The sequence below is a fragment of the Mobula birostris genome, chromosome 13, assembly GCF_030028105.1.
Source record: "Mobula birostris isolate sMobBir1 chromosome 13, sMobBir1.hap1, whole genome shotgun sequence".
NCBI classification, from domain to species: Eukaryota; Metazoa; Chordata; class Chondrichthyes; order Myliobatiformes; family Myliobatidae; genus Mobula; species Mobula birostris.
This window is the reverse complement of record NC_092382.1, coordinates 26,373,009-26,399,260: the sequence shown is the minus strand read 5'-3', so window position 1 is coordinate 26,399,260 and position 26,252 is coordinate 26,373,009. Positions and strand designations below refer to the sequence as shown.

At 45.7% G+C, this 26,252-nt stretch overlaps 1 protein-coding gene across 1 annotated transcript; it reads right to left on the bottom strand.

The window, feature by feature from the left end:
• Positions 1 to 306: 306 nt before the first annotated feature.
• Positions 307 to 25,453, bottom strand: LOC140208630 (NACHT, LRR and PYD domains-containing protein 3-like). The gene is given in 9 exon segments (XM_072277453.1): positions 307 to 2,194; positions 6,405 to 6,470; positions 6,570 to 6,741; positions 8,471 to 8,637; positions 10,010 to 10,075; positions 10,176 to 10,347; positions 15,750 to 16,087; positions 17,483 to 17,575; positions 25,348 to 25,453. Coding segments are annotated over 8 exon segments (2,874 nt in total). The 5' UTR covers positions 17,544 to 17,575; positions 25,348 to 25,453; the 3' UTR covers positions 307 to 362.
• Between the last annotated feature and the right edge of the window lie 799 nt (positions 25,454 to 26,252).

Here is a 26,252-nt window from a genome sequence, read left to right as displayed (position 1 = left end):
TCCCTCTCACTGGGATGGTCCGCTAATGGTCTCTTTTCTCTGACCGGGAAGACGTTGTAAAGCTGGGGCAGACCGGTGATGGTCTCCCGTCAAACACCGAGAAGTGGATGTAGAGTCTGTACGGACGTTTGTCTTTCTCCGGAATGGGGTGTGAATCTCTGACCCACCTGCTGCAGTCAGTGTCACTCTGGGTGTCAGTGACAGTGAGAAGGAACATTGTCGATGGACGTGTCACAGGCAGCGAGAAACACGGCCATTCCTGTGATTTATTACCATTAAACCAATGGTCGTTGTTCACTGATCTGATGAAGTCTCCAACATCCCTTCACAAGGAACCACAGAACCGTCCCGTCGTTGGGGATTTACTGACCGAACCCTGGGCATTTGTCACAGTTCCTTACATTGAAACAACACAATGGAACAGTTTCACAGTTCAGATTGAGAGATAAATTCAGATACCTCAGCTCCTGGCACTTGTACAGCCCGGGTCCCAGCCGCTGGATTCCTTCACACTGAATGTGGCAGCGAAACAGGTCCAGCAGTTTTATTGTATCACAGAATCTGATGACATGAGACAGGACCGCGCAGTCAACCGGATTCAGTGTCATTTCACGGAATGAAAGTGTTTCCACAGATCCCAGTGCGGCCTGAGCCAGTCCACTATTCTGAGACTCAAACAGGTAGTGCAATGTGTTCAGGAGGCTCCTTTTACCAGCTTCACTGCTGTTTCCACTCTGGCGTTTAACCTCCTCCTTCACCCAGTCAATCACCCGGCAGGTTGTTTCATGAGGAAATGGGCCCAGAAACTCCTCCAGGCCCCGAGCTGTCATTGGGGAGGAGAGACCAGCAACAAAACGGAGAAATACCTCAAATCGCCCATCTGTCGTGCTGTGGGCTTCAGTGAGGAATTTCACAATATCCCCGGGATGTGGATTCAGGAATTGTGAGACTGCAGCTACAAACTCTTGGATGGTGAGGTGTGGGAATGTGTACACCACACTCCGGACAGAATCCTCTCTCTCCAAAAGCTCCATCAGGAACCCGGACAGGAACTGGGAAGGCTGCAGATTGTAGTTGATCAAATCTCCATCTGTAAACACAATCTTCTTATCGAACACTCCTCTGAAGGCCATCTGACCAACCCTGAGTAACACATCACGGGGGTTCTCTATCTCACGGCCGTGGTTTTTCAGGACGTTGTAAATATAGTAGGAATACAGTTGGGTGATGGTCTTGGGAACTCGCTGCGGGTCCCTGACTTTTTGTGTGAAGAAGGGGCCCAGTGCCAGAACGAGGATCCAGCAGTAGGAGGGGTTGTAGCTCATGGTGTACAGGATCTCGTTCTCCTTCACGTGTTTGAAAACAGCTGCTGCCACCGTCTGATCTTCAAAATGCCTGATGAAATATTCCTTCCGTTCCTCACCAGAAAATCCCAGGATTTCAGCCCAGACACAGATATCAGCCTTTTCCAATAAATGTAACGCAGTGGGGCGGGTGGTCACCAGCACTGAACACCCTGGGAGCAGCTTGCCCTGGATTAAACTGTACACAATGTCAGACACTTCACACCACCACTCTGGATCTGAGCACTGGTGCTTGGGTTCTGTATCTCTCCGACTGTCAGCAAAATCGATTCTGTGTTTGAATTCATCCAAACCATCCAATATAAACAGCAATCCCTCTGGGTTCTTCCAGACCTCTCTGAGTAAATTCCCAAAGTGAGGATACTGATCCAGAATCAGTTCCCTCAGGTTTATTCTGCAGTTAATAGAGTTTAAATCCCGGAACTTGAAACTGAAGACAAACTGGAATTGTTGGTATATTTTCCCTGTGGCCCAGTCATAAACAATCTTTTGAACCATTGTTGTTTTTCCAATCCCCGCAACTCCGGCCACTGCTGCCGAACTCCCAGATTTGGAGTTACTCCGGGAAAAGCTGCTCTGGAACAACCGATCTGTCCGGAGTTTCTCCAGCTCTCTGCGGAGATGTTTCACTCTTCACTCCTCGTGGTCTCTGCCTCTTGCCAGCAGCTCATGTTCCACCAGTCTCCGATCTCGAACAGTAGAAATGACCGTGAGCTCAGCGTATCGATCAACCAGCTGGAAAACCTTCACCTTCTCCCTCATCAGGATCGTGTTCACTCTCAGTGTTTCAGTATGTGCCCGCAGAGTCTCCTTGTGTTTCTGTTGAACATCTTCCATGGGAACAGACAGTGGACAAACTGTTAGATGCCTCAACTCAGAATTAAGTATTTAAGTACGCAAGAGTTAGCTCAACACTATTGCATTAATTGCATTAATCAATGGATGTTCGTACAGTGAAGTAAATTTTGATTAACAGACCCCAAACTAGACAGAGAGGCGCGATCTTGATAAACACCAGATCATCACATTTCCACATTAATTGTGCTGTGAACGTTTTATTTTTCTTGGTAGTTTACTGACTCCCGACTGTCCCGTACTGGACAAACCCAAGTACCGCCACAGACATGATGGTTCCTGTGGAAGAAACTTTTAATCCCCAGTGTTGATGTAGCAGATGGAGATGGAGAAAAGGAAAATGGGCATTCTGTCAAAGGAACAGATCAGGGAATCACAGCTTTCCCTCCCAGGGTCACTGATTCAAAATGCAAAGAAGTTGCTTTGCTGATCAGCACGTGCACATTGGGGGGTGGAGGGAGGGGCGGTTGGGGGAGAAAATGTCCATGTCTTGTTCAGGAGATTGAGACAGTCAGCATTTTGACACAAAACGCAGACAATTCCGCCACCCCCCCTTCCCCGTTCCATCATTCCATCATCACAGATGCTGCTCAGGTCACTGAATTCCTCCAGAAAATGGCTTGAGACGGCAGATCTGCAGTCTTGTGTCTCTTAAGGAGTGTGTGTTGCAAATGCTCAACAGATTCAAGATTGAAGATACACAAGTATAAAGGAGAAGGAAATAGTTGTTATTCCGGATCTGATGCAGCACCAAAAACTCAAACTAAGAACGCAATGAAAAACACAATCAATGTAGATACCTATGATACAGGAGCCACTCTGACTTCAAGTGGTTCAGACAGGAGCCTCGTGGGAGAGGGGCAAACAGCCCATAGGCGGGATAGGTGGGATCATTCCTGATGCTGCTGGCCATTTTCTGAAGCCTTCCTGTATATACGTGCCTGATGGAAGGAAGGCTAGGGGTGCTGGTGATGCGTTGGGCAGTTTTGGCTGGCCTTTGTAGAGACTTCCAGTCCGCCACAGTTATGCAAAAGAATGTTCTCGACCCGAAACGTTGACTGTACTTTCACCATAGATGTTTCCTGGTCTGTTGGGTTTCTCCATCATTCTATGTGTGTTAGTCTATAATTTCAACTCATTTGCCTTCATCCCTCCTTTATGCTTTTTGTTGCCTTTTGTTAGATTTTAAAAGCTTCCCAATTAACTAACTTCCCACTCACTTTCGCTACGTTATATACTGTTTCTATTTCCTTTATACAGTCCCTAGCTGCCTCCTAAGGGTACATTTGCATTAATCTCCCTGATAAGATCTGGTCTCACAGTGAGTCAGAAACCCTGTTAGGCGTGTGTGGGGTCTCACAGTGTGTCAGGACCCTGTCAAGGGTGTGTGGGGTCTCACAGTGTGCCAGGACCCTGCCAGGGGTGTGTGTAGTCTCACAGTGTGTCAGGACACTGTCAGGGGTGTGTGTAGTCTCAGTATGTCAGAACCCTGTCAAGGGTGTGTGGGGTCTCACAGTGTGCCAGGACCCTGCCAGGGGTGTGTGTGGTCTCACAGTGTGTCAGGACACTGTCAGGGGTGTGTGTAGTCTCAGTATGTCAGAACCCTGTCAAGGGTGTGTGGCATCTCACAGTGTGTCAGGACCGTGTCAGAGGTGTGTGGGGTCTCATAGTGTGTCAGGAACCTGTCAGTGGTATGCGAGGTCTGATAATGTGTCAGGACCCTGTCAAGGGTGTGTGGGGTCTCACAGTGTGCCAGGACCCTGTCAGGGGTGTGTGTAGTCTCACAGTGTGTCAGGACACTGTCAGGGGTGTGTGTAGTCTCAGTATGTCAGAACCCTGTCAGGGGTGTGTGGCATCTCACAGTATGTCAGGACCGTGTCAGAGGTGTGTGGGGTCTCATAGTGTGTCAGGAACCTGTCAGTGGTATGTGAGGTCTCATAATGTGTCAGGACCCTGTCAAGGGTGTGTGGGGTCTCACAGTATGTCAGGACCGTGTCAGGGGTGTGTGGGGTCTCACAGTGTGTCAGTACCCTGTCAGAGTCACGTGGGGTCTCACAATGTGCCAGGACTCTGCCAGCGATGTGTAGGGACTCATAATGTGCCTGGACCCTGCCCTGGTTGTGTGGTGTCTCACAATGTGACAGGACCCTGTCAGGCGTGTGTGGGTCTCCATTCAATGTATTTGGCTGTGATTGGGAGCATAGGAAAACATTGATTGTGTACATATTTACTTTAGAGAATGTGACAGTGGTAGGTATGATGCTCTTCAATAATCAAGGAGTGTATCTGTTTCGTATTCAGAAATGGTTGTGGGAATTTCACTGTCGTGTCTGTTCCCTCGGCAAACAACATGAGGAATAGTGAAGAAGAATCTTGTAGCGATTTACCAAATCAATGGTGCAGGGAAACTGAGGGGTTTCATTGACCGGATGTGGACTAGAACAGCTTTAACAGAGGTGACAGAGACGTTAGTAGTTTGTAAACTTCCTGATTCGTCTGTCTCTGATCCCATATTTAAATTATTATCTTTGGGATTTGTTATTGTAAATGAGAGAGACTGAACCAGCGTTCTGGCCGAGATTCCTTATATTTCTGTTAAGTGCTTCGAATAATCAGTTAAAACATGCGCTGATGCAATATTAATAAATTTTGTGATATTTGTCTTTCCTACGCTCTCTCCTCTGTTAAATATGCAGTTGAGTGATCCAACTCAGTCTGCAATGATGAAGCCTCACAATCTCTGAGCTCATGCACTGCCCCGGGCTCTATTTTCACTGACATGATGGGCTTATGGATGCAGTGAGCTTCCCATCCAGACGGTCACAATTCAACTAATTGCAATATTATTTATAGACATTTTCAGTTCTTAGCACCTTCCATGCCGCGATCCCACAACGCTCGGTTTCTCTGTCCTAATTCCCATCTTTGACCCTTCCACAGTGTCCATCACACAACACCGGCAGTCATGAATTTCAGCTTCTGTGGACTGAGCTGAGGAATTTGTCCCCCAATCTCACCCTCTCTAACACTGTAACAGTGTTTGTACTGGGGAGTGCAGATGTGAACACAGCGGTGTTCATATGCTGCTCTGTGGTTGAACAGACCGGTTGGGATGTTACCTGCTTTTCTAATTAAAGTGATGCTATTATTACTGTTCTGTGACTGGAACTTCAGCGGACGCCCAACTCTAAGAAAGGATAATCTGCAGGAACTGGGGGAGTTTAGAAAATGGTTAAGGATGAGGCTGTTCAGGAGGGGGCAGTGGCTGGCAAGAGAAGGTTTTGACTTTTTGGTGCGTTTATTTTTCTATTCTCTGGATCACCCCCTTCTCCAGCCAGACTCCGGTGGAGATCTGTGGTTGCAGGTCCCAGAGCGGTGTGACCACTTTAGTCAAACTCGCCAGCTCTCTGCCTCTTTCCTCAAAGTGTCCTTTGAAAACTCTCCCTCTAGCAAACACGTTTCCCTGTGTCTCACTGTGTTCTCTGTCACAGTGCCAACATTTACCTGGTCAGATCTTTGTGGCTCAACAACTTAACCGCCCGACGTAAAGTACCACCGTTGGTGGAAACAGAGGTCAGGTTTCAACATTATGAACTCTGCTTCAGCCTCATCTGGGCCATTGCGTACCGTTCCGATTGCCCCACTACCGGAGGGATGTTGAGTCTTTAGAGAGGGAGCAGAAGAGGTTTACCAGGATGCTGTCTGGTTCAGAGGGCATGTGCTATCATGAGAGGCTGGAGAAAAATGAATTGCTTTCTCTGGATCATCGGAGGCCGAGGGATCTGACACAGGTTGACAAAATTATGAGAGGCTTAGACAGAGTGGACAGAGAGAATCGGTTTCCTGGGGTTCAAATGTCTATCACTAGGGGCCTGCAGTGAAGGTGAGAGGGGGTTGGATTAAGGGGGATGTGAGAGATAGTTTTTTTTTTAAATCAGAGAGTCGTGGCTGCCTGGAATGCACTGCCTGGTAAGGTGGGAGAGGCAAATTGTTAGAGACTTCTAAGAGACGTTTGGACAGGCACATGGATATAAGGAAGATGGAGGCATATGGACATGGTGTAGGAAGGAGAGATTAGAGTTTGGGTGTGTTTGATTTACTTCTTAGCTGGTTCGGCACAATGTGATAGGCCGAATGGCTTATCCCCATCTTATACTCTGCAATGTTCAATGCACGGTCACTTACCTTTCAACTTACTGAGGACCTCTAGTAAAAGTTGAGCAGGAATTGGTCGAGGGGAGGGATCACAACCTGTTTAAATTTAAACAAATTGAGGAAATGATTTTTGTAAAATTTTTAAGTGTGCTGTGCTGCGATCCAAATTTAAATTAATCTCTGATATTATCTCACCATATGTCTGTATTTCCTTCAGTATTTTGTCCAAATTTGGGACACAATTCCGTATTTTCACAAAGGTGTCCCACATCACCCTCCGGGCGCGGGAGCCTTTCTCCATCACCAGGCTCAGGAGGAGTTTAGAACTGTCCGCCCGCTCTCCCTTATCAGCGAGATCAGAGATTTTCTGTGAAGAGTAACAGTGAACATATTGGGGTCTGACAGATTCACACAGAGAATGAGAAGTAAGTGATGTGCTCTGTAACGGGATCACACTGAGCAGTCACCCGGACGGGTGCTGATCCTGTCTGGGCACGGACTGTACATTCTGAGTGCAGAGCACACGGAGGGACATTCACCGTGAACCTGGTCCACCAGTCAATGAGATCCTGGCTGGTCTGTGACCGCTTCATTGACCTGGCTCCAAATCCATAAATAATTCCTCACCAGATTTGACGGTGTAACACAGAAATCAGAAAATAACGATCACAGAGGAATAAAGAAGTCAGGAAAGTTTTTATAACAGAGTGAACAGTCTCAGATAAATTGCAGAAAAGATGATGTGATTCATCTCCTCAGTCCGCCAGTGTCCAACAATACAGCGGATTACCGGCTGACACATAATTCCTTTCCTTTGCCTTTTCCAGTGGAGGTTTATTCAGCGATTACACATTACAACATGACAGTATTCCCCGATTCACACTGTTTACAGTTACAGATTGTAACAGAGTGATCTCCACCCAGAACAGAACACACTCCAGCTCCTGTGGCACCCACTGATGATGTCCCGGTTCTCACTGACATCCTGCCGTCACGCTGCACGGTCTTCCCAAAATAAAAGTTCCTACCATATTTAATGACACAAAGGTTGGTGGTGTTGTGGATAGTGTGGAGGTTACAGCGGGACATTGATAGGATGCAAAACTGGGCTGAGAATTGGCAGATGGTGTTCAACCCAGGTAAGTGTGAAGTGGCTCATTTTGGTTGGTCAAATATGTTGGCTCTTGGTAGTGTGGAGAACCAGAGGGATCTTGGGGTCCGAGTCTATAGGGCGCTCAAAGCATCTGCGCATGTTGTCCATGTGGTTAAGAAGGCATACGGTATATTGGCCTTCATCAATTGTGGACTTGAATTTAGGATTCGAGAGGTAATGTTGCAGCCATATAGGACCCTGGTCAGACACCACTTGGTGTACAGTGCTCTGATCTGGTGGCCTCATTTACAAGGATGTTGCCTGGATTGGGGAGCATGCCTTATGAGAGCAGGTTGAGTGAACCCGGCCTTTTCTCCTTGGAGCGACGGAGGATGAGAGTCAACCTGATGAAGGCGTATAAGATGATGTGAAGCATTGATCGTGTGGATAGTCAGAGGATTTTTCCCTGGGCTGAAATGGCTGCCACAAGAGGGCACAGGTTTAAGGTGCTGGGGAGTAGGTACAGATGAGATGTCAGCGGTAAGTTTTTTTTAAACACAGAGAGTGGTGAGTGCGTGGAGTGGGCTGCCAACAACGGTGGTGGAGGCGGATATGATAGGGTCTTTTAAGAGTCTTCTGGATAGGTACATGGAGCTTTGAAAAATAGAGGGCTATGGGTAACCTTAGTAATTTCTAAGGTAGGGACCTGTTCGGCACAAGTTTGTGGGTAGAAGGGCCTGTATTCTGCCGTAGGCTTTCTATGTTTTCTATGTTTCTATTTCCATCTAAATACATTTATTGCAACCTCATTCAATTGTTATCTGCTCCTCTCGCTCTGAACATTCAGCTGCCTCTGGGGGTATCATTGCTTCTCATTTACAGTTTTAAGAATTATATACATTTGTGAAATGTTTTTATGCTTTATTATCCAATGAGTCAGAGTTCAGACACCCATCAGTCCTGTGACGTGTGAAAATTCAAACCCATTCTCCCTCCCACTCACCCGATGTTCCTCTCCACTGAACTGATTCTCGGCCGTTAACACCAGGCTCACTCCGTGCACCCCTCCTTCCATCGCCTGCTCCAGCCTGTCCCAGTAGAAATCCGTCAGCTGCAGCAGTTGGGAATCGTCCCAGCTTGCCAGGAGCTCGGTGATCACTGAGCTCCGAACTGTGACGCAAAATGGAGAAAATTAAAGACATTTCCCAACACCTATTGGGCAGAAAATTTCTCTCTGGAACCTAAAGACGGGGTGTCTGTGCAGCAGGTGACCAAATACAATCCAAAATAGGCACACAAATGTGTTACAATTTGGAAGGACAAGTCAGGGAAGGAATTACACAGCGAGGGACGGGGCACTGAACAGTGCAGTGAGGAAAGTAGATACAGCACAAAGGAATTTAATTACATTCAAAGTAATGTCATGTGGAGAAAGGGTCGTAAAGAAAGCTTTGATACATTTGATGTTATAAATCTAACTGTTGAGGATAGACACACAAGGTGCTGGAGAATTTCAGCAGGCAGTCAGCAACTAAGGAAATGTGTATACAGCCGACTTTGTAGGCCGGGACGCTTCCCGAAACGTTGATTCCCACAGCTGCTGCCTAACCCCCTGAGTTCCTCCAGCAGTTTGTGTGCATTGCTTAGATTACCGGAATCTGCAGATTATCTCTTCTCGGCTGAGTAGAGTAATTGGCATGTTATGTTGGAGTTTAATGGGTCATTCGCAAGGTCTAATTTGGATTATTGTGTGCAGTTCCATCTTGGATCAGCTTTGGAAGCATTCAGTTCTCAGTAATTACACCTGCGATTAGCTACTTCAGAAACTTGCCCTCAACGGGCAAATGGTGCCTCAGAAACCTGACACGCAGTGATGAACCGAGACAGTTTGAACGGTTTGAGATACTTAACATTACCTAAGTCAATTTACAACCGTTGGTGGAAACAGGCGTCAAGTTTCAATTTTAGAAACTCTCCTTCGGCCACATGTGGGCCATTGCGTACCGTTCCGATCACCCCACTACCGGAGGGGTGTTGAGGCTTCAGACAGCTGCCTGGTTTAGAGGGTATGTGCTATCACGAGAGGCTGGAGAAAAAATTGGTTGTTTTCTCTGGACCATCGGAGGCCAAGGGGAGCTCTAACACAGGTTGACAACATTATGAGAGGCTTAGATAGATTGGAGAGAGAGAATCGGTCTTCCACAGTTGAAGTGTTTATTACCAGAGGGAATATATTGAAGGTGAGAGGGTGTAGAATGAAGGGGATGTGAGGGATAGCTTTTTTTTTTAAATCAGAGAGTTGTGGCTGCCTGGAATGCACTGCCTTATAAGCTGATAGAGGCAAACTATTAGAAGCTTTTAAGAGACGTTTGGACAGGCAAATGGATGTAAGGAGGATAGGTGCATATGGACATGGTGTAGGAAGGAGAGATTAGAGTTTGGGTACATTTGATTTACTTCTTAGCTGGTTTGGCACAATATGATATGCCTAATGGCTTATTCCTGTGTTATACTCTGCAATGTTCAATGCACGTTCACTTACCGTTCAGCTCATTGAGACCCTTTAGTGAAAGTTGAGCGGGACTTGGCCGATGGGAAGGATCACAACCTGATTAAATTTAAACAAATTGAGGAAATCATTTTTGTAAAATTGTAAAGTGTGCTGTGATGCGATCCAAAATTTAAATTAATCTCTGATATTTTCTCACCATATTCCTGTATTTCCTTCAGTATTTCGTCAAACGTTGGGACACAATTCCGCATTTTCACAACCGTTTCCCACATCACCCTCCAGGCGCGGGAGCCTTTCTCCATCACCAGGCTCAGGAGGAGTTTAGAACTGTCTGCCCGCTCTCCCTTATCAGCAAGATCAGAGATTTTCTGTGAAGAGTAACAGTGAACTTATTGGGGACTGACAGATTCACACAGAGAATGAGAAATAAATGATGTGCTCTGTAACGGGATCACACTGAGCAGTCACCCGGACGGGTGCTGATCCTGTCTGGACATGGACTGTACACTCTGAGTGCAGAGCACATGGAGGCACATTCACAGTGAATCTGCTCCACCAAATTAACATTGGGGATATTCAATATTCAGGAGGGATAGACGTGAAAGAAAAGGAGGTGGGGTAGCGTTGCTGGTTAGAGAGGAGATTAACACCATAGAAAGGAAGGACATTAACCTGGAGGATGTGGAATCGATATGGGTAGTGCTGCATAACACTAAGGGACAGAAAACGCTGGTGGGAGTTGTGTACAGGCCACCTAACAGTAGTAGTGAGTTTGGAGATGGCATTAAACAGGAATTTAGAAATATGTGCAATAAAGGAACAGCAGTTATAATGGGATACTTCAATCTACATATAGATTGGGTGACCCAAATTGGTAAGGGTGCTGAGGAAGAGGATTTCTTGGAACGTCTGCGGGATGGTTTTCTGAACCAACATGTCGAGGAACCAACTAGAGAGCAGGCCATTCTAGACTGGGTGTTGAGCAATGAGGAAGAGTTAGATTGCAATCTTATTGTGCGAGGCCCCTTGGGTAAGAGTAACTTTGAAGGTATGAGACGTGAATTAGCTAAGATAGACTGGCAAATGATACTTAAAGGGTTGACGGTGGATATGCAATGGCAAGCATTTAAAGGTCGCATGGATGAACTACAACAATTGTTCATCCCAGTTTGGCAAAAGAATAAATCAAGGAAGGTAGTGCACCTGTGGCTGACAATGGAAATTAAGGATAGTATCAATTCCAAAGAAGAAGCATACAAATTAGCCAGAAAAAGCGGCACACCTGAGGACTGGGAGAAATTCAGAGTCCAGCAGAGGAGGACAAAGGGTTAATTAGGACAGGGGGAAAAAAGATTATGAGAGAAAACTGGCAGGGAACATAAAAACTGACTGTAAAAGCTTTAATAGATATGTGAAAGGAAAAAGATTGATTAAGACAAATGTAGGTCCCTTACAGTCCGAAACAGGTGAATTTGTCATGGGGAACAAGGACATGGCAGACCAATTGAATAATTACTTTGGTTCTGTCTTCACTAAGGAGGACATAAATAATCTTCCAGAAATAGTAGGGGACAGAGGGTCCAGTGAGATGGAGGAACTGAGCGAAATACATGTTAGTAGAGATGTGGTGTTAGGTAAATTGAAGGTATTAAAGGCAGATAAATCCCCAGGGCCAGATGGTCTGCATCCCAGAGTGCAGAAAGAAGCAGCCCAAGAAATAGTGGATGCGTTAGTGATAATTTTTCAAAACTCTTTAGATTCTGGATTAGTTCCTGAGGATGGAGGGTGGCTAATGTAACCCCACTTTTTAAAAAAGGAGGGAGAGAGAAACCGCGGAATTATAGACAGGTTAGCCTGACATCAGCGGCGGGGAAAATGCTGGAGTCAGTTATCAAAGATGCGATAACAGTACATTTGGAAAGCGGTGAAATCATCGGACAAAGTCAGCATGGATTTGTGAAAGGAAAATCATGTCTGACGAATCTCATAGAATTTTTTGAGGATGTAACTAGTAGAGTGGACAGGGGAGAACCAGTGGATGTGGTATATTTGGATTTTCAAAAGGCTTTTAACAAGGTCCTACACAGGAGATTATTGTGCAAACTTAAAGCACACGGTATTGGGGGTATGGTATTGATGTGGATAGAGAATTGTTTGGCAGACAGGAAGCAAAGAGTGGGAATAAACGGGACCTTTTCAGAATGGCAGGCAGTGACTAGTGGGGTACCGCAAGGCTCAGGGCTGGGACCCCAGTTGTTTACAATATATATTAATGACTTGGATGAGGGAATTAAATGCAGCATCTCCAAGTTTGCGGATGACAAGAAGCAGGGTGGCAGTGTTAGCTGTGAGGAGGATGCTAAGAGGATGCAGGGTGACTTGGATAGGTTGGGTGAGTGGGCAAATGCATGGCAGGTGCAATTTAATGTGGATAAATGTGAGGTGATCCACTTTGGTGGCAAGAACAGGAAAACAGATTATCATCTGAATGCTGGCCGATTAGATAAGGGGAGGTGCAACGAGACCTGGGTGTCATTGTGCACCACTCATTGAAAGTGGGCATGCAGGTACAGCAGGCGGTGAAAAAGGAGAATGGAATGCTGGCATTTATAGCGAGAGGATTCGAGTACAGGAGCAGGGAGGTACTACTGCAGTTGTACAAGGCCTTGGTGAGACCACACCTGGAGTATTGTGTGCAGTTTTGGTTCCCTAATCTGAGGAAAGACATTCTTGCCATAGAGGGAGTACAAAGAAGGTTCACCCGATTGATTCCTGGGAAGGCAGGACTTTCATATGATGAAAGACTGGATCGACTAGGCTTATACTCGCTGGAATTTAGAAGATTGTGGGGGCGGGGGGATCTTATTGAAATGTATAAAATCCTAAAGGGATTGGACAGACTAGATGCAGGAAGATTATTCCCTGTGTTGGAGAAGTCCAAAACGCGGGGTCACAGTTTGAGGATAAAGGGGAAGCCTTTTAGGACCGACATGAGGAAAAACATCTTCACACAGAGAGAGGTGAATCTGTGGAATTCTCTGCCACAGGAAACAATTGAGGCCAGTTCATTGGCTATATTTAAGAGGGAGTTAGATATGGCCCTTGCGGTTAAGGGGATCAGGGGGTATGGAGAGAAGGCAGGTACAGGGTTCTGAGTTGGATGATCAGCCATGATCATACTGAATGGTGTTGCAGGCTCGAAGGGCCGAATGGCCTACTCCTGCATCTATTTTCTATATTTCTATGTTTCAATGAGATCCTGGCTAGTCTGTGACCGCTTCTTTGACGTGGCTCCAAATCCATAAATAATTCCTCATCGGATTTGACGGTGTAAAACAGAAACCAGACAAGTAACGATCACAGAGGAAGAAAGAAGTCAGAAGGTTTTTATAACAGAGTGAACAGTCGCAGAAAAGAAGATGTGATTCATCTCCTCAGTCCGCCAGTGTCCAAAGTTACAGCGGATTACCGGCTGACACCTGATGCCTTTCCTTTGCCTTTTCCAGTGGAGGTTTATTCAGTGATTACACATTACAACATGGCAGTATTCCCAGATTCACACTGTTTGCATAGAAACATAGAAAACCTACAGCACAACACAGGCCCTTTGGCTCACAAAGTTGTATCGAACATGTCCCTACCTTCGAAATTACTAGGCTTACCTATAGCCCTCTGTCTTTCTAAGCTCTATGTAACTATCCAAATGTCTCTTAAAAGACCCTGTCGTATCCGCCTCCACCACCGTTGCCGGCAGCCTATTCCACGCACTCACCACTCTCTTCGTAAAAGAAATGTACCCCTGACATCTTATCTGTACCTACTTCCCAGCAACTTAAACCTGTGTCCTCTTGTAGCAACCATTTCAGCTCTGGGAAGAAAGCATCTGACTCTCCACACGATCAATGCCTCTCATCATCTTATACACCTCTATCAGGTCACCTCTCATCCTCCTTCACTCCAAGGAGAAAAGGCCGAGTTCGCTCAACCTATTCTCATAAGGCATGCTCCCCAATCCAGGCAACATCCTTGTAAATCTCCTCCGCACCCTTTCTATGGCTTCCCCATCCTTCCTGTAGTGAGGTGACCAGAACTGAGCACAGTACTTCAAGTGGGGTCTGACTGGGGTCCTATATAGTTGCAACGTTACCTCTCAGCTCCTAAATTCAATTCCACGATTGATGAAGGCCAAAACGCCGTATGCCTTCTTAATCACAGAGTCAACCTGCGCAGCTGCTCTGAGTGTTCTGTGGACTCGGACCTCAAAATCCCTCTGATCCTCCACACTGCCAAGTGTCTTACAATTAATTGGGGATACAGGGCTACAGATCCCTGAAAGTTGCCTCCCAGGTAGATAGGGCAGTTAAGAAAGCTTATGGGGTGTTAGCTTTCATAAGTCGAGGGATAGCGTTTAAGAGTCGCGATGTAATGATGCAGCTCTATAAAATTCTGGTTAGGCCACACTTGGAGTACTGTGTCCAGTTCTGGTCACCTCACTATAGGAAGGATGTGGAAGCATTGGAAAGGGTACAGAGGAGACTTACCAGGATGCTGCCTGGTTTAGAGAGTATGCATTATGATCAGAGATTAAGGGAGCCAGGGCTTTACTCTTTGGAGAGAAGGAGGATGAGAGGAGACATGATAGAGGTGTACAAGATAATAAGAGGAACAGATAGAGTGGATAGCCAGTGCCTCTTCCCCAGGGCACCACTGCTCAATACAAGAGGACATGGCTTTAAGGTAAGGGGTGGGGAGTTCAAGGGGGATATTAGAGGAAGTTTTTTTACAGAGAGTGTTTGGTGTGTGGAATGTACTGCCTGAGTCAGTAGTGGAGGCAGATACACTAGTGAAGTTTAAGAATTACTAGACAGGTATATGGAGGAATTTAAGGTGGGGGCTTATATGGGAGGCAGGGTTTGAGGGTCGGCACAACATTGTGGGCCGAAGGGCCTGTAATATGCTGTACTATTCTATGTTCTATGTTTTAATATTATATTCTGCCATCATATTTGACCTACCAAAATGAACCACTTCACACTTATCTGGGTTGAACTCCATCCGCCACTTCTAACTCAGTTCTGCATCCGAGCAATGCCCCGCTGTAACCTCTGATAGCCCTCCACACTACCTACAACACCTTCAACCTTTGTGTCATCAGCAAACTTATGAACGCATCCCTCCACTTCCTCGTCCAGGTGATTTATGAAAATCACGAAGAGTAAGGGTCCCAGAACTGGTCCCTGAGGCACCCCACTGGTGACCGAGCTCCATGCAGAATATGACCCTTCTACATCAACTCTTTGCCTTCTGTGGGCAAGCCAGTTCTGGATCCACAAAGCAATGTCCCCTTGGATCCCATGCCTCCTTACTTTCTCAATAAGCCTTGCAGTTACAGATTGTAACACAATTATCATCACCCAGAACAGAACACACTCCAGCTCCTGTGGCACCCACTGATGACGCCCCAGTTCTCACGGACATCCTGCCGTCACATTGTACAGTCCTCCCGAGATAAAAGTTTCTGCCGTACTTCCATTTAAACTCGTTTATTGCAACCTCAGAATTGTGAGATACTCCCCTCGCTCTGATCATTGAGCCGCCGCCAGAGGTATTTACAACCTTTTCAATCATTGCTTGAGATTAACATTTTTAACAATTATATTTATTTATTTGTGATTTGTTCTTATGCTTTGATATCCCTATTAATCAGAGTTCCGACACCCATCAGTGCTGTGATGTGCGAAAATTCAAACACGTTCTCCCTCCCACTCACCCGATGTTCCTCTCCACTGAACTGATTCTCGGCCGTTAACGCCAGGCTCACTCCGTTCACCACTGATGATGTCCCAGTCCTCGCTGACATCCTGCCGTCACACGGTACAGTCTTCCCGAAACTAAAGTTCCTGCCGTATTTCCATTTAAACTCGTTTATTCCAGCGTCAGAGAACTGTGAACTGCTCCACTCGCTGTGAGCATTGAGCGGCCGCCAGGGATCTGTACTGGGATCCGGGAGCATCGCCTGCTCCAGCCTGTCCTGGTAGAAATCCATCAACAGCAGCAGCTGGAAATCGTCACAGCTTGCCAGGAGCTCGGTGATCACTGAGCTCGGACCTGTGAAGGAAAATGGGGGAAATTAAAGGCATTATCGAACACCTATTGGACAGCAAATTTCTCTCTGGATCCTAAAGACGGGGTTTTTGTGCAGCACGTCGCCGAACACAATCTGAAACAGACACAAAAACGTGTTACACTTTGGAAGGACAGATCAGAGAAGGAATTACACAGTGAAAGTCAGGGTAGTGAGTAGTGCACTGACGAACATGGATATGACGCCAGGGATTTTAGTTTATTGAAAGTGGTGTCACGTGCAGTTGGGGTTGTAAAGAAATATTTGGTACATTGGATTTTATAAGTCAAACTGTGAGTAGAGTCGTACAGAAACTGCTGTAAGTATTCGACAGTTCAGGCAGCAACTGTGGAAATCTGTCTACAGTCGATGTTACGGGCCAAGACCCTTTCCAAAACGTCGACACTTTACTCTTTCCCGTAGCTGATGTCTGGCCCGCCGAGCCCCTCAAGCATTTTGTGTGCGTTGCTTAGAATTCCCGATTCTGCAGGTTGTCTCGTCTCAGTTGAATAGGTAAATTGGTATGTCATTTTGGAGTTGTAGGGGTCGTTCGCGAGTCGTAGTTCGAGTATTGTGTGCAGTTGCAACATGGATCAGCTTTGGAGACACTCAGTTCTCAGTAATTCCACCTGCATTTACCTACTTCAAAAAATTGCCTTCAGCGGGTAAATGCTGCTCTAAATGGTGTCCCGAAAACCTTACAGGCACAGGTAAACCGAGACAGTTTGAATGGTTTGATATACTTAAAATTGCATAAGAAAAAGTTAGAGTAAAATTTAGGAACAGTATTCTGGTTAGTTTGACCTCAGTGGTGTGAATAATGTTCAGCCATAGTAAACACTATGACAGGAGAAAGTTGAAAGGATCGAACAAATCCACCAATGAATTGTAAAGGAGAAATTAAGCTGACTGAATCCACTGGAATGTTCTTGGTGATGCAACTAGCAGAATAGTTAAGGCGAGACCAGAGAATGTGGAGCATTTGGATTTTCAGTAACATCCCACATTGGAGATTCATCGGGAAACTTCAACCACCAGGTGCTGGGGATAAAGTATTTATATGGATACGGAATTAGTTGGTCAACATGACATAAAGTAGGGATAAATGGGTTGTTTTCCAAATGGCAGGGAGTGATCTGTGGGTCACTGGAATTAGTGCCAGGACCCGCGCTGTTCAGATGGCGATTTTGACTATGGAGATAACTGTGACATCTCCACATTTGTTTATGAGACAAATCTGGATGCAGTGGTTATATCTGAAGAAATTCTGATGATTGATTTGAACCGGTGTGGGAAGTTGAGATATACATGTCAGGTACAGAGCAGATGCTGAATATGAGATTGCCCAATTTGGTGTCAACAAAATGATTCCTACATACCCATCTGTTTTCCTGATGTTGTAGCTTCTGGAACCCCTCCCTTACTTGCTACTTCAGCCATTTTGAGGATAAGTGTGGGCAGCTTCTGGTTCTCTGTAACAAGCAAAATTAACAGACGGGTCAGACATCAATTAAGGCATAAAGGAGAACTTTGCCATGTCCATTCAGCTACACACTGACAGTAACATGTTCATATCCAATGCAGTCATGATATGGCCTGATCCTTCTGCACACATTCACACCCCCAATCACACAATCCCTGGAGTACCCACGTTGGCCGCATTACCGGCTGATCTGCTCACGCTGTTCAAAGCAAGAACAAGTTTCAGGAACCAGTCCTGTGGCATGGACCCGGAGTGGTGTCATACCGAATTGTGGATCGGTGGAATTTCAATGCAGGTTGGAGAGTCTGAGCAGACAGTACCCACTGCTTTGACCCTCCCACCACTGGTGGCGCTGTGATGATCAACGGACGTCTGTAACAACAGCGTAACCCATAACACTCCTGCTGACCATGCGACTTCCATTCCTCTTGTTGCGGAATTGCGCAGATTTCTTAATCACACCTGATTCTCCTTTCATTTTAACATGGATGTCACTGGCAAGTTTCCATGAAGTTAAATACAGGAGCGATGTTAGAAGGTTTCTAAAGTCTCAGTGGATTAATTTTTGTGCAATTTGCTTTGATGAAACGATTTGCACCATTTCCTCGCCTTTATTAAATCTGTGCCTACTAACAGTGATTATACCTTCACCAACCTTTACATCTGACCTTCATATATATTAAAAAAAAACAGCTCATCCTGTGGACTAGTGCGATACCATGCATCATGATTACATTTAATGCATTTGGTTAAATTTTAATGCATGACTTGTTTATTATCTGATGATCCACTGAAGAGGGAGGGGGACAGCGATTACTGTAACGAAATCTGCCTCCAGGAATCAATGAAAGGCTGCAGATGGGACTGTGAACTTTGAGTATTTGAGTTCGCCTTTCCTTTTGCACGCGGTCCATTAATTTACCAAACTAGGAATTTGCACATTCAAATTGTAGTGGTGCTAATCGTGGTTCAGAACCTGTGGAAGTCAAATTCAAACCTCGGTTATTGACTGGGTTCTTCAAATTAATAAATATTGTGCAGTATTTCCTACTTTCTGAAGACAAGGCTGGGGATAATTTTGACATTTCCGGGCTGGATAAGTTTGTGCTGGAGATAATGTTTACAACGTTCAACCTGACAGTGAAAGGATGATTTGCATTCCCTCTGATGACTGGTGTGTCGTGGGAGATGGAGGATCAGAAGCAACAAGATGACTGTGTGCCAGGGACTCGAGTTCTTTGGGCACAGAGCTCGGAAAAAGCAACACAACTGACTTTTTTAACATCGGAAATCAGCGAGTTGTTTGTTATGTCTCTCCTCTCGCTGCGAAACAGGGACATCTCTTTTTTCCCCTTATTAGGGACAGAGAGAGCCTGTGGTATGTCGAATTACCGGGTGAACGAGTAGGCTTTGTCTGTATCTTTACTGATGCTTTGCCAAACGCTTGAGTGCTCGGTGGAGTGTGCGGATGCTTTTTTGCTGGTGGGGAGGGGCGGTCGTTGTTTTGCTGCTGTTTATGCGTGAGTGAGAGGAGCTGCGGGTTGTCTTTGAGTTTCTAACATTTGACTGTCATTCATACTTTGGGGCACTCCTCTGTTCTCGTGGATATTTGCGAAGAAACATACATTTCTCTGACATTAAATGTACCCATTGAAGCCTATAGATATAATTCACTCTTTAACTTAGCAACAGCGTTAACGATCTATCAATTTGTTAATGTTATTTTTCTGGAAATAAAAAGCTACCAGAATATTTGGATTTTGTAAGTAATGGCTTCTCAGGCTCATAAGCTGCATCGCCCCTCAATATATTCCCCCTGGTGAGGCAAATTGATTTTGTGTGCTATTCATTTTCTTTTCGTTATTAGAGAATGTCCTGGTGAAGGAGTTCTGTTCATTCTATTCAGCCATGCTATAGTACGACTAGTACTAATACTACTACTACTACTACTACCACTACGTCGACTCAGGCCGAGGGGGCCGGCGTCGGGCACGATAACGGACTCTCCACTTCTCCCTGTCCCTCATCAGTGTGTTCAGTTCATCCACATTAGCCGCGCCGCTGTCTTCTAGCAGCATGTTGACCATAGTCTTGGGAGGGCGCCCAGTGCTCATCCTCCCGTGCTTGGGCTCCCATATGATGACTAGGCTGGCAGGTAGCTCGGGGTGGCGTAGACAGTGCCCCGCTAGTTGCAGTCTTCTCGCCTGGATTTTAGTGGTGAGCATCGGTAGGTCGTCATAGAGCTCGACGTTCGTCATGTGCTGTTGCCAACTCACGTCAAGAGCCATTCAGAGCATTTGTGTATAGCAACCATCTACAGACTTTAGTATAGTCTTGGTGAGTGTCCATGTCTCGCATCCGTTAGTGAGAATGGACTCTATGACTGCTATGAAAATCCTCTTTTTAAGCCCTCTGGTCAGGTTCGACATCCAGATTTCCTTCATCTCAATCATAGCCCTCCACGCCAGCACCTTCCGCATCTTTATGTCCTTCTCCGAACTCATCATTCTTGATGAGACCGTGCTATAGGCCATGTTCCAAAATATTGGCTAACCGCAATTAACGTGCATCGATTGCAATGTGCTTCACAGCTAGTGTTCTTAACACGTTCTGTCTAGATTACCCCACAGTCATTTTGACAGTGCTCGGTTTATGGCCTTGTTAGTAACGCTTGCTGTGGAAACAGAGAATTGGCCATAATGAAGCCCCGAGTTGCAACACGAAATATCTCTGCATCTCACTCTTGCTGATCCCAGAAGTGCTGGGGTTCTAACTGGGAAATAGACACCAACGTTATTGACCGATCGCTAAAAATACTGCCGGATTTTAAACATATATTTTAAATATTATTGTGAGATGTAGCATTAAAAGAAGCATGTTTTCTTGCAAATCCGTAGCACTTCACAATTTTAACTACAATATTGAACTGCTGGGAATTCCATAAATGGCGAGGGACGAATCTGCTTAACAAAATATCGTTTTGGGTGATTTTAAACAGGTCAGTCTGAAAAACATCACCAAGCAACTACCATCAACAGATGATATGCAATACCAGAGGAAACAACACACTGGACCATTGTTACATCACCATCAATAGGCCTACCGTGCTACTCCACGCCCTCACTTCGGGAAGTCTGATCACCTGGCTGTACTTCTACACCCTGAGTATAGGCAGAGACTGAAGACTGCGGCACCAGCAGTGAGGACCAAGAAGGTTTGGACAAGGGAAGCACAGGAGCGCCTACAGGACTGCTTTGAATCGGCGGACTGGACTGTATTCAGGGATTCATCTTTGAGTATGCTGTAGTTGTTACTGACTTCATTAAAACCTGTGTGGATGAGTGTGTGCCCACAAAGACTGACTGTACATTCCCAAACCAAAAGCCACGGATGAACCAGGAGGTACGTCGTCTGCTGAAGCTAGATCTGTGGCATTCAAGTCTGGCAACCCAGGCCTGTGCAGGGACCAGGTATGGTTTGGGGAGGGCTATTTCAAGAACGAAAAAACAATTTCGAAAGACGTAGGAAGCGACTTCGGATGCACAGCAACTCCGGCAGGGTCTGTACGTCCTAAAAGCGAAACACAATAGCGTGAATGGCGGCGATGCTTCGCTACCAGATGAACTCAATGCCTTCTATGCACGCTTTGAAAGGGAGAGCACAACTACAGCCGTGAAAATCCCTGCTGCACCTGATGACCCTGTGATATCTGTCTCAGAGGCCGATGTTAGGCTGTCCTTAAAGAGAGTGAACCCTCGCAAGGCAGAAGGTCCCGATGGAGTACCTGGTGAGGCTCTGAAAACCTGTGCCAACCAACTAGCGGGAGTATTCAAGGACATTTTCAACCTCTCACTGCTACGAGCCGAAGTTCCCACTTGCTTCAAAAGGGCAACAATTATACCAGTGCCTAAGAAGAATAATGTGGGCTGCCCTAATGACTATCGCCCGGTAGTTCTCACATCGACAGTGATGAAATGCTTTGAGAGGTTGGTCATGACTAGATTGAACTCCTGCCTCAGCAAGGACCTGAAGCCACTGCAATTTGCCTATCGCCACAATAAGTCAATGGCAGATGCAATCTCAATGGCTCTCCACACGGCTTTAGACCACCTGGACAACACAAACACCTACGTCAGGATGCTGTTCATCGACTATAGCTCAGCATTTAATACCATCATTCCCACAATCCTAATTGAGAAGTTGCAGAACCTGGGCCTCTTTACCTCCCTCTACAATTGGATCCTCGACTTCCTAACCAGAAGACCACATTCTGTGCCGATTGGTGATAACATATACTCCTCGCTTATGATCAATTCTAGCGCACCTCAGGGGTGTGTGCTTAGCCCACTGCTCTACTCTCTATATACACATGACTGTGTGGCTGGGCAGAGCTCAAGTACCATCTACAAATTTGCTGATGACACAGGTATTGTTGGTAAAATCTCCGGTGGTGATGAGAGGGCGTACAGGAGTGAGATATGCCAACTAGTGGAATGGTGCCGCAGCAACAACCTGGCACTCAACGTCAGTAAGACAAAAGAGCTGATTGTGGACTTCAGCAAGGGTAAGATGAAGAAACACATGCCAATCCTCATAGAGGGATCAGAAGTGGGGAGAGTGAGCAGTTTCAAATTCCTGGGTGTTAAGATCTCTGAGGATTAACCTGGTCCCAACATATCGATGTAGTTATAAAGAAGGCAAGACAACGGCTATACTTTATTAGGCATTTGAAGAGGTTTGGTATGTCAACAAATACACTCAAAAACTTCTACAGTTGTACCGTGGAGAGCATTCTGACAGGCTGTATCACTGTCTGGTATGGAAGGGCTACTGAACAGGACCAAAAGAAGGTTGTAAATCTAGTCAGATACATATTGGATACTAGCCTACAAAGTACGCAGGACATCTGCAGGAAGTGGTGTCTCAGAAAGGCAGTGTCCATTTTTAAGGACCTCCAGCACACAGGGCATGTCCTTTTCTCACTGTTACCATCAGATAGGAGGTACAGAAGCCTGAAGGCACACACTCAGCGATTCAGGAACAGCTCGTCCCCTCTGCCATCCGATTCCTAAATGGACATTGAATCTTTGGACATTACCTCACTTTTTACAGTATTTCTGTTTTTGCACTGTTTAAAAAAATCTATTCAATATAAGTATGCCGTAATTGTAATACTCGTTTAGTTATTATTATTTTGTTTATTATTTCTCCCCCTGCTAGATTATATTTTGCATTGAACTGCTGCTGCTAAGTTAACAAATTTGACATCACATGTCGGTGATAATAAACCTGATTCTGACTCTGATCTATACCAATATCTAAATCATTTAAATACAGCATACATAGAAGTGGTCCCAACACCAACCCCTGCAGAACACCATTAGTCGCTGGCGGCCAACAAGAAAATGATCCTTTTATTCTCATTCGCTGCCTCTTACCAATCAATCAATGCACTAACCATGTTAGTACCATTCCTGTAATACCACGGGCACCTATCTTGGTGAGCAGGCTCATGTGTGGCACCATGTCAAAGGCCTTCTGAAAGTCCAGATATACAACATCCACTGCATCCCCTTTGTCTATCCTACTTGTACTCTCCTCAAAGAATTCCAACAGGTTTGACTGGCAGGATTTTCCCTGAAGGAAACCATGTTGACTATATACTATCTTGTTCTGTGTCACCAAGTACTCCATCACATCATCCTCAACAATTGACTCCAACATTTTCCCAACCACTGAGGTCAGGCTAACTGGTCGATATTTTCCTTTTTGCTGTCTTCTTCTGCTGTTTGGAATTTCAGCTTGTCTCCATCAACTCAACAGAGCACATTTGATCACAATATCATTGCTGGGCGGGATCTTGCCCAGCACAGTTGGCTGTCATGTTTCCCTGCAGTGTAGCAGGAACAATATGTAAAATTATAAAATAGAAACTGCTTTAAACTCAGTACATTAGGGTACTTCTGTGAAAGGAGAAATGTGTAAGACCCAGTTACAGAATTAGACTGTCCAAGGTGCTGCGATCTGCTGTATATTTCCAGCATTCACTTTTTTTACTTTAAATTTCCTGTAACTGTAGTTTTTTTCCTCTTCATTTTAATGCACAGATAGTAACTGATTGCAAAATATCAGCAACACCCCAAACTGTGTAAATGTCCCCCCATCCCCACCGGTTTGTTAGTTCTGAGCTCAGTGGGACCCTGGTGTATACATTCCATACAGTCAATACTCACAGCAACCTTTCCTCCCACTGTCATTCTCTTACATTTGCTGCCGAGGCCACTGTCTCTACGCTGAGAGGCGGTGACCAAAGAGAAATAAAAACAAATATGCAACACTTCTTGCAGCTCTGGTGGGCTGTTACCCTGGAAGCGGAGAAAGTGGCTCGCCAAAAGAAACCGAAAAGGGAAATAACAAGCTGAACATTGTATGCGGCGAGTTTCATTATGCCAAAGGTTAACAGTGCAGCCATTTTGTAACGGTGAAACTAAAATTGTAAAGGCTGTTTTTCACCATGCCTCGTGCTGTATTCAATTAATTCTCTAGTAGTTCTGGCTAACAAAAATGATCATTAATATATTAACCTCTGCCGTAAATATACCCAGTGGCAGCCTCAATCACTATCTGTTGCACCAAAGTCCACACATTGACCGCTCTTTGGCTGAAGAAGTTTCTCTCATCTCAGTTTTAAAGGGAAACTTCTTTATTCGGAGGCTGTCCTCTCAGACCACAGACTCCCCATCTGTTGGAAACATCCCTCCATGTCCACTGGATCCAGGCTGTTCAGCATTCCGTCGGTTTAAATAAGACCCCGTCCACCTCTGTACTTCTGAACTCCATAGAGTACAGGTCCAGGGTCATCAAATGTTTGTCGTACATACAGCCTCTCATTACAGGGATTACTGTTGTGAATCATGTGAGCAACAGTTGTACTGAACATATTTCCGGGAATAACAGGGAATGTGGTACCAGGATAATTTGCAGGGGAGAAATGTGGTTTCTTCCTCTAAGTATTTTAAAACAAGTGACTAAGCACAGGCCCAGTTCCCGAGGAACAAAGTTAACGATTTGGGTTCACAACCGTTCGTCAGAATGGCTTCAACCATGTCCCGTTTTTGGTGCAGATCCCCAGCATCTTGAGTTTTTGTGCAGCATTTTACACATTATTTCATATTTACACCAGCTAACTTTGAAATTTTTCCCTCTGTATCTTCCCGTCCCCATCTCTCCATCTATCGGTTCTCAGAGTTACGGGTTGGATTCCCATCCAGGTATGAATCACAATTCCCACCCGAACAAGAATTGTTCAGATTTCATTGAAATCACTTTGATGTTTATAAACACTAATTCTTATTCACATTCTCCGGAGCCTCACTGGACAGGAACACTGAAACATCAAGTAAGAAACAGCAGGAGGTGGCCATTCAGCCCCTCTAACCATCAACAAGATGACGGCTGCTCTCCAATCTCAGCCTCATTTTCTCGACCCCTTCGGTCTTCACACATCTACCGATCTGTGTTTTATGTGAAGACGATCAGTGGGACTTCAGCGTCCTCCAGCAATCAGCCCGGTGAATCTCTAAAACAAACACTCTCTAACTTCTTAGATAATCCTGTATGGAAATAATTTCCATCTTCTGCAGCCCCGTGTTGCCCCAACCACTCACCTCCCACCCCTGTCACTATTTTCACCTTCCCACCTCCCCCCTCACCTGGATCCACCTCTCACTCCCCAGCTCTTGCCCCATCCCCACCCCTCACCTCTTTTCTCTGACTATTTCCCGTCCACTCTCAGTCCAGAGGGAGGGTCTCGGCCCGAAATGTTGACGGTCCATTTCCCTCCACAGATGCTGCCCGACCCACTGAGTTCCTCCGGCAGTTTGTTCTTTGGTCTGTATGACCCGTGTTAGTGTGGGGAGCGGGATTTTACACCAAATTCCAGGTACAATCTCAACAAAGCACAAATAATTGTTATGGTAATTACCATACTTAAACATGATGAAAGCTTGCTAATGCTGGAAATCGAAAACAACACACACAAAATGCTGGAGGAACTCAGCACAACAGGCAGACCACGAGCCTTTTTGGACCACGAGCCTTTTTCATTACTGAGGAGGAGGGGGAAGATATCTGAATAGAAAGGTCGGGGAGGAGAGAGAAGCGACCTGGAAGGTGATAGCTGAATTCAGGTGATGGGTAGGTCAAGGGCTGGAGAAGAAAGAATCAGAGAGTTGTCAATAGGATAAAGGGAAAGAGGGGATCCAGGAGGAAGTAATAGGCTGGTGAGCAGAAATGAAAGTTCAGAGTGGGGAATAGAGAAGTGTGTGTGTGGAGGGGGGGGGATTGTTTACTGGAAGGATAATTCAATATTCATGCAATCGGGTTGGAGGGTACCCAGATGGAATATAAGGTGTTGCTCCTCCACTCTGAGGGTGGTCTAATCTTGGCACAAGAGGAGGCCATCGATCGAGACTTCGGAATGGGAATAAGAATTAAATTGTTTGACCACTGCGAAGTCCCCCATGTGCCAGATAATACAGAGATGCTCAACAAAACGGAATCCTAGTTTATGGCGGCACTCACCAATGTAAATGAGTCCGCATCGGGAGCACGGGACACAATAGATGATCCCAGCAGATTCGCAGGTGAAGTGTTGCCTCACTTGG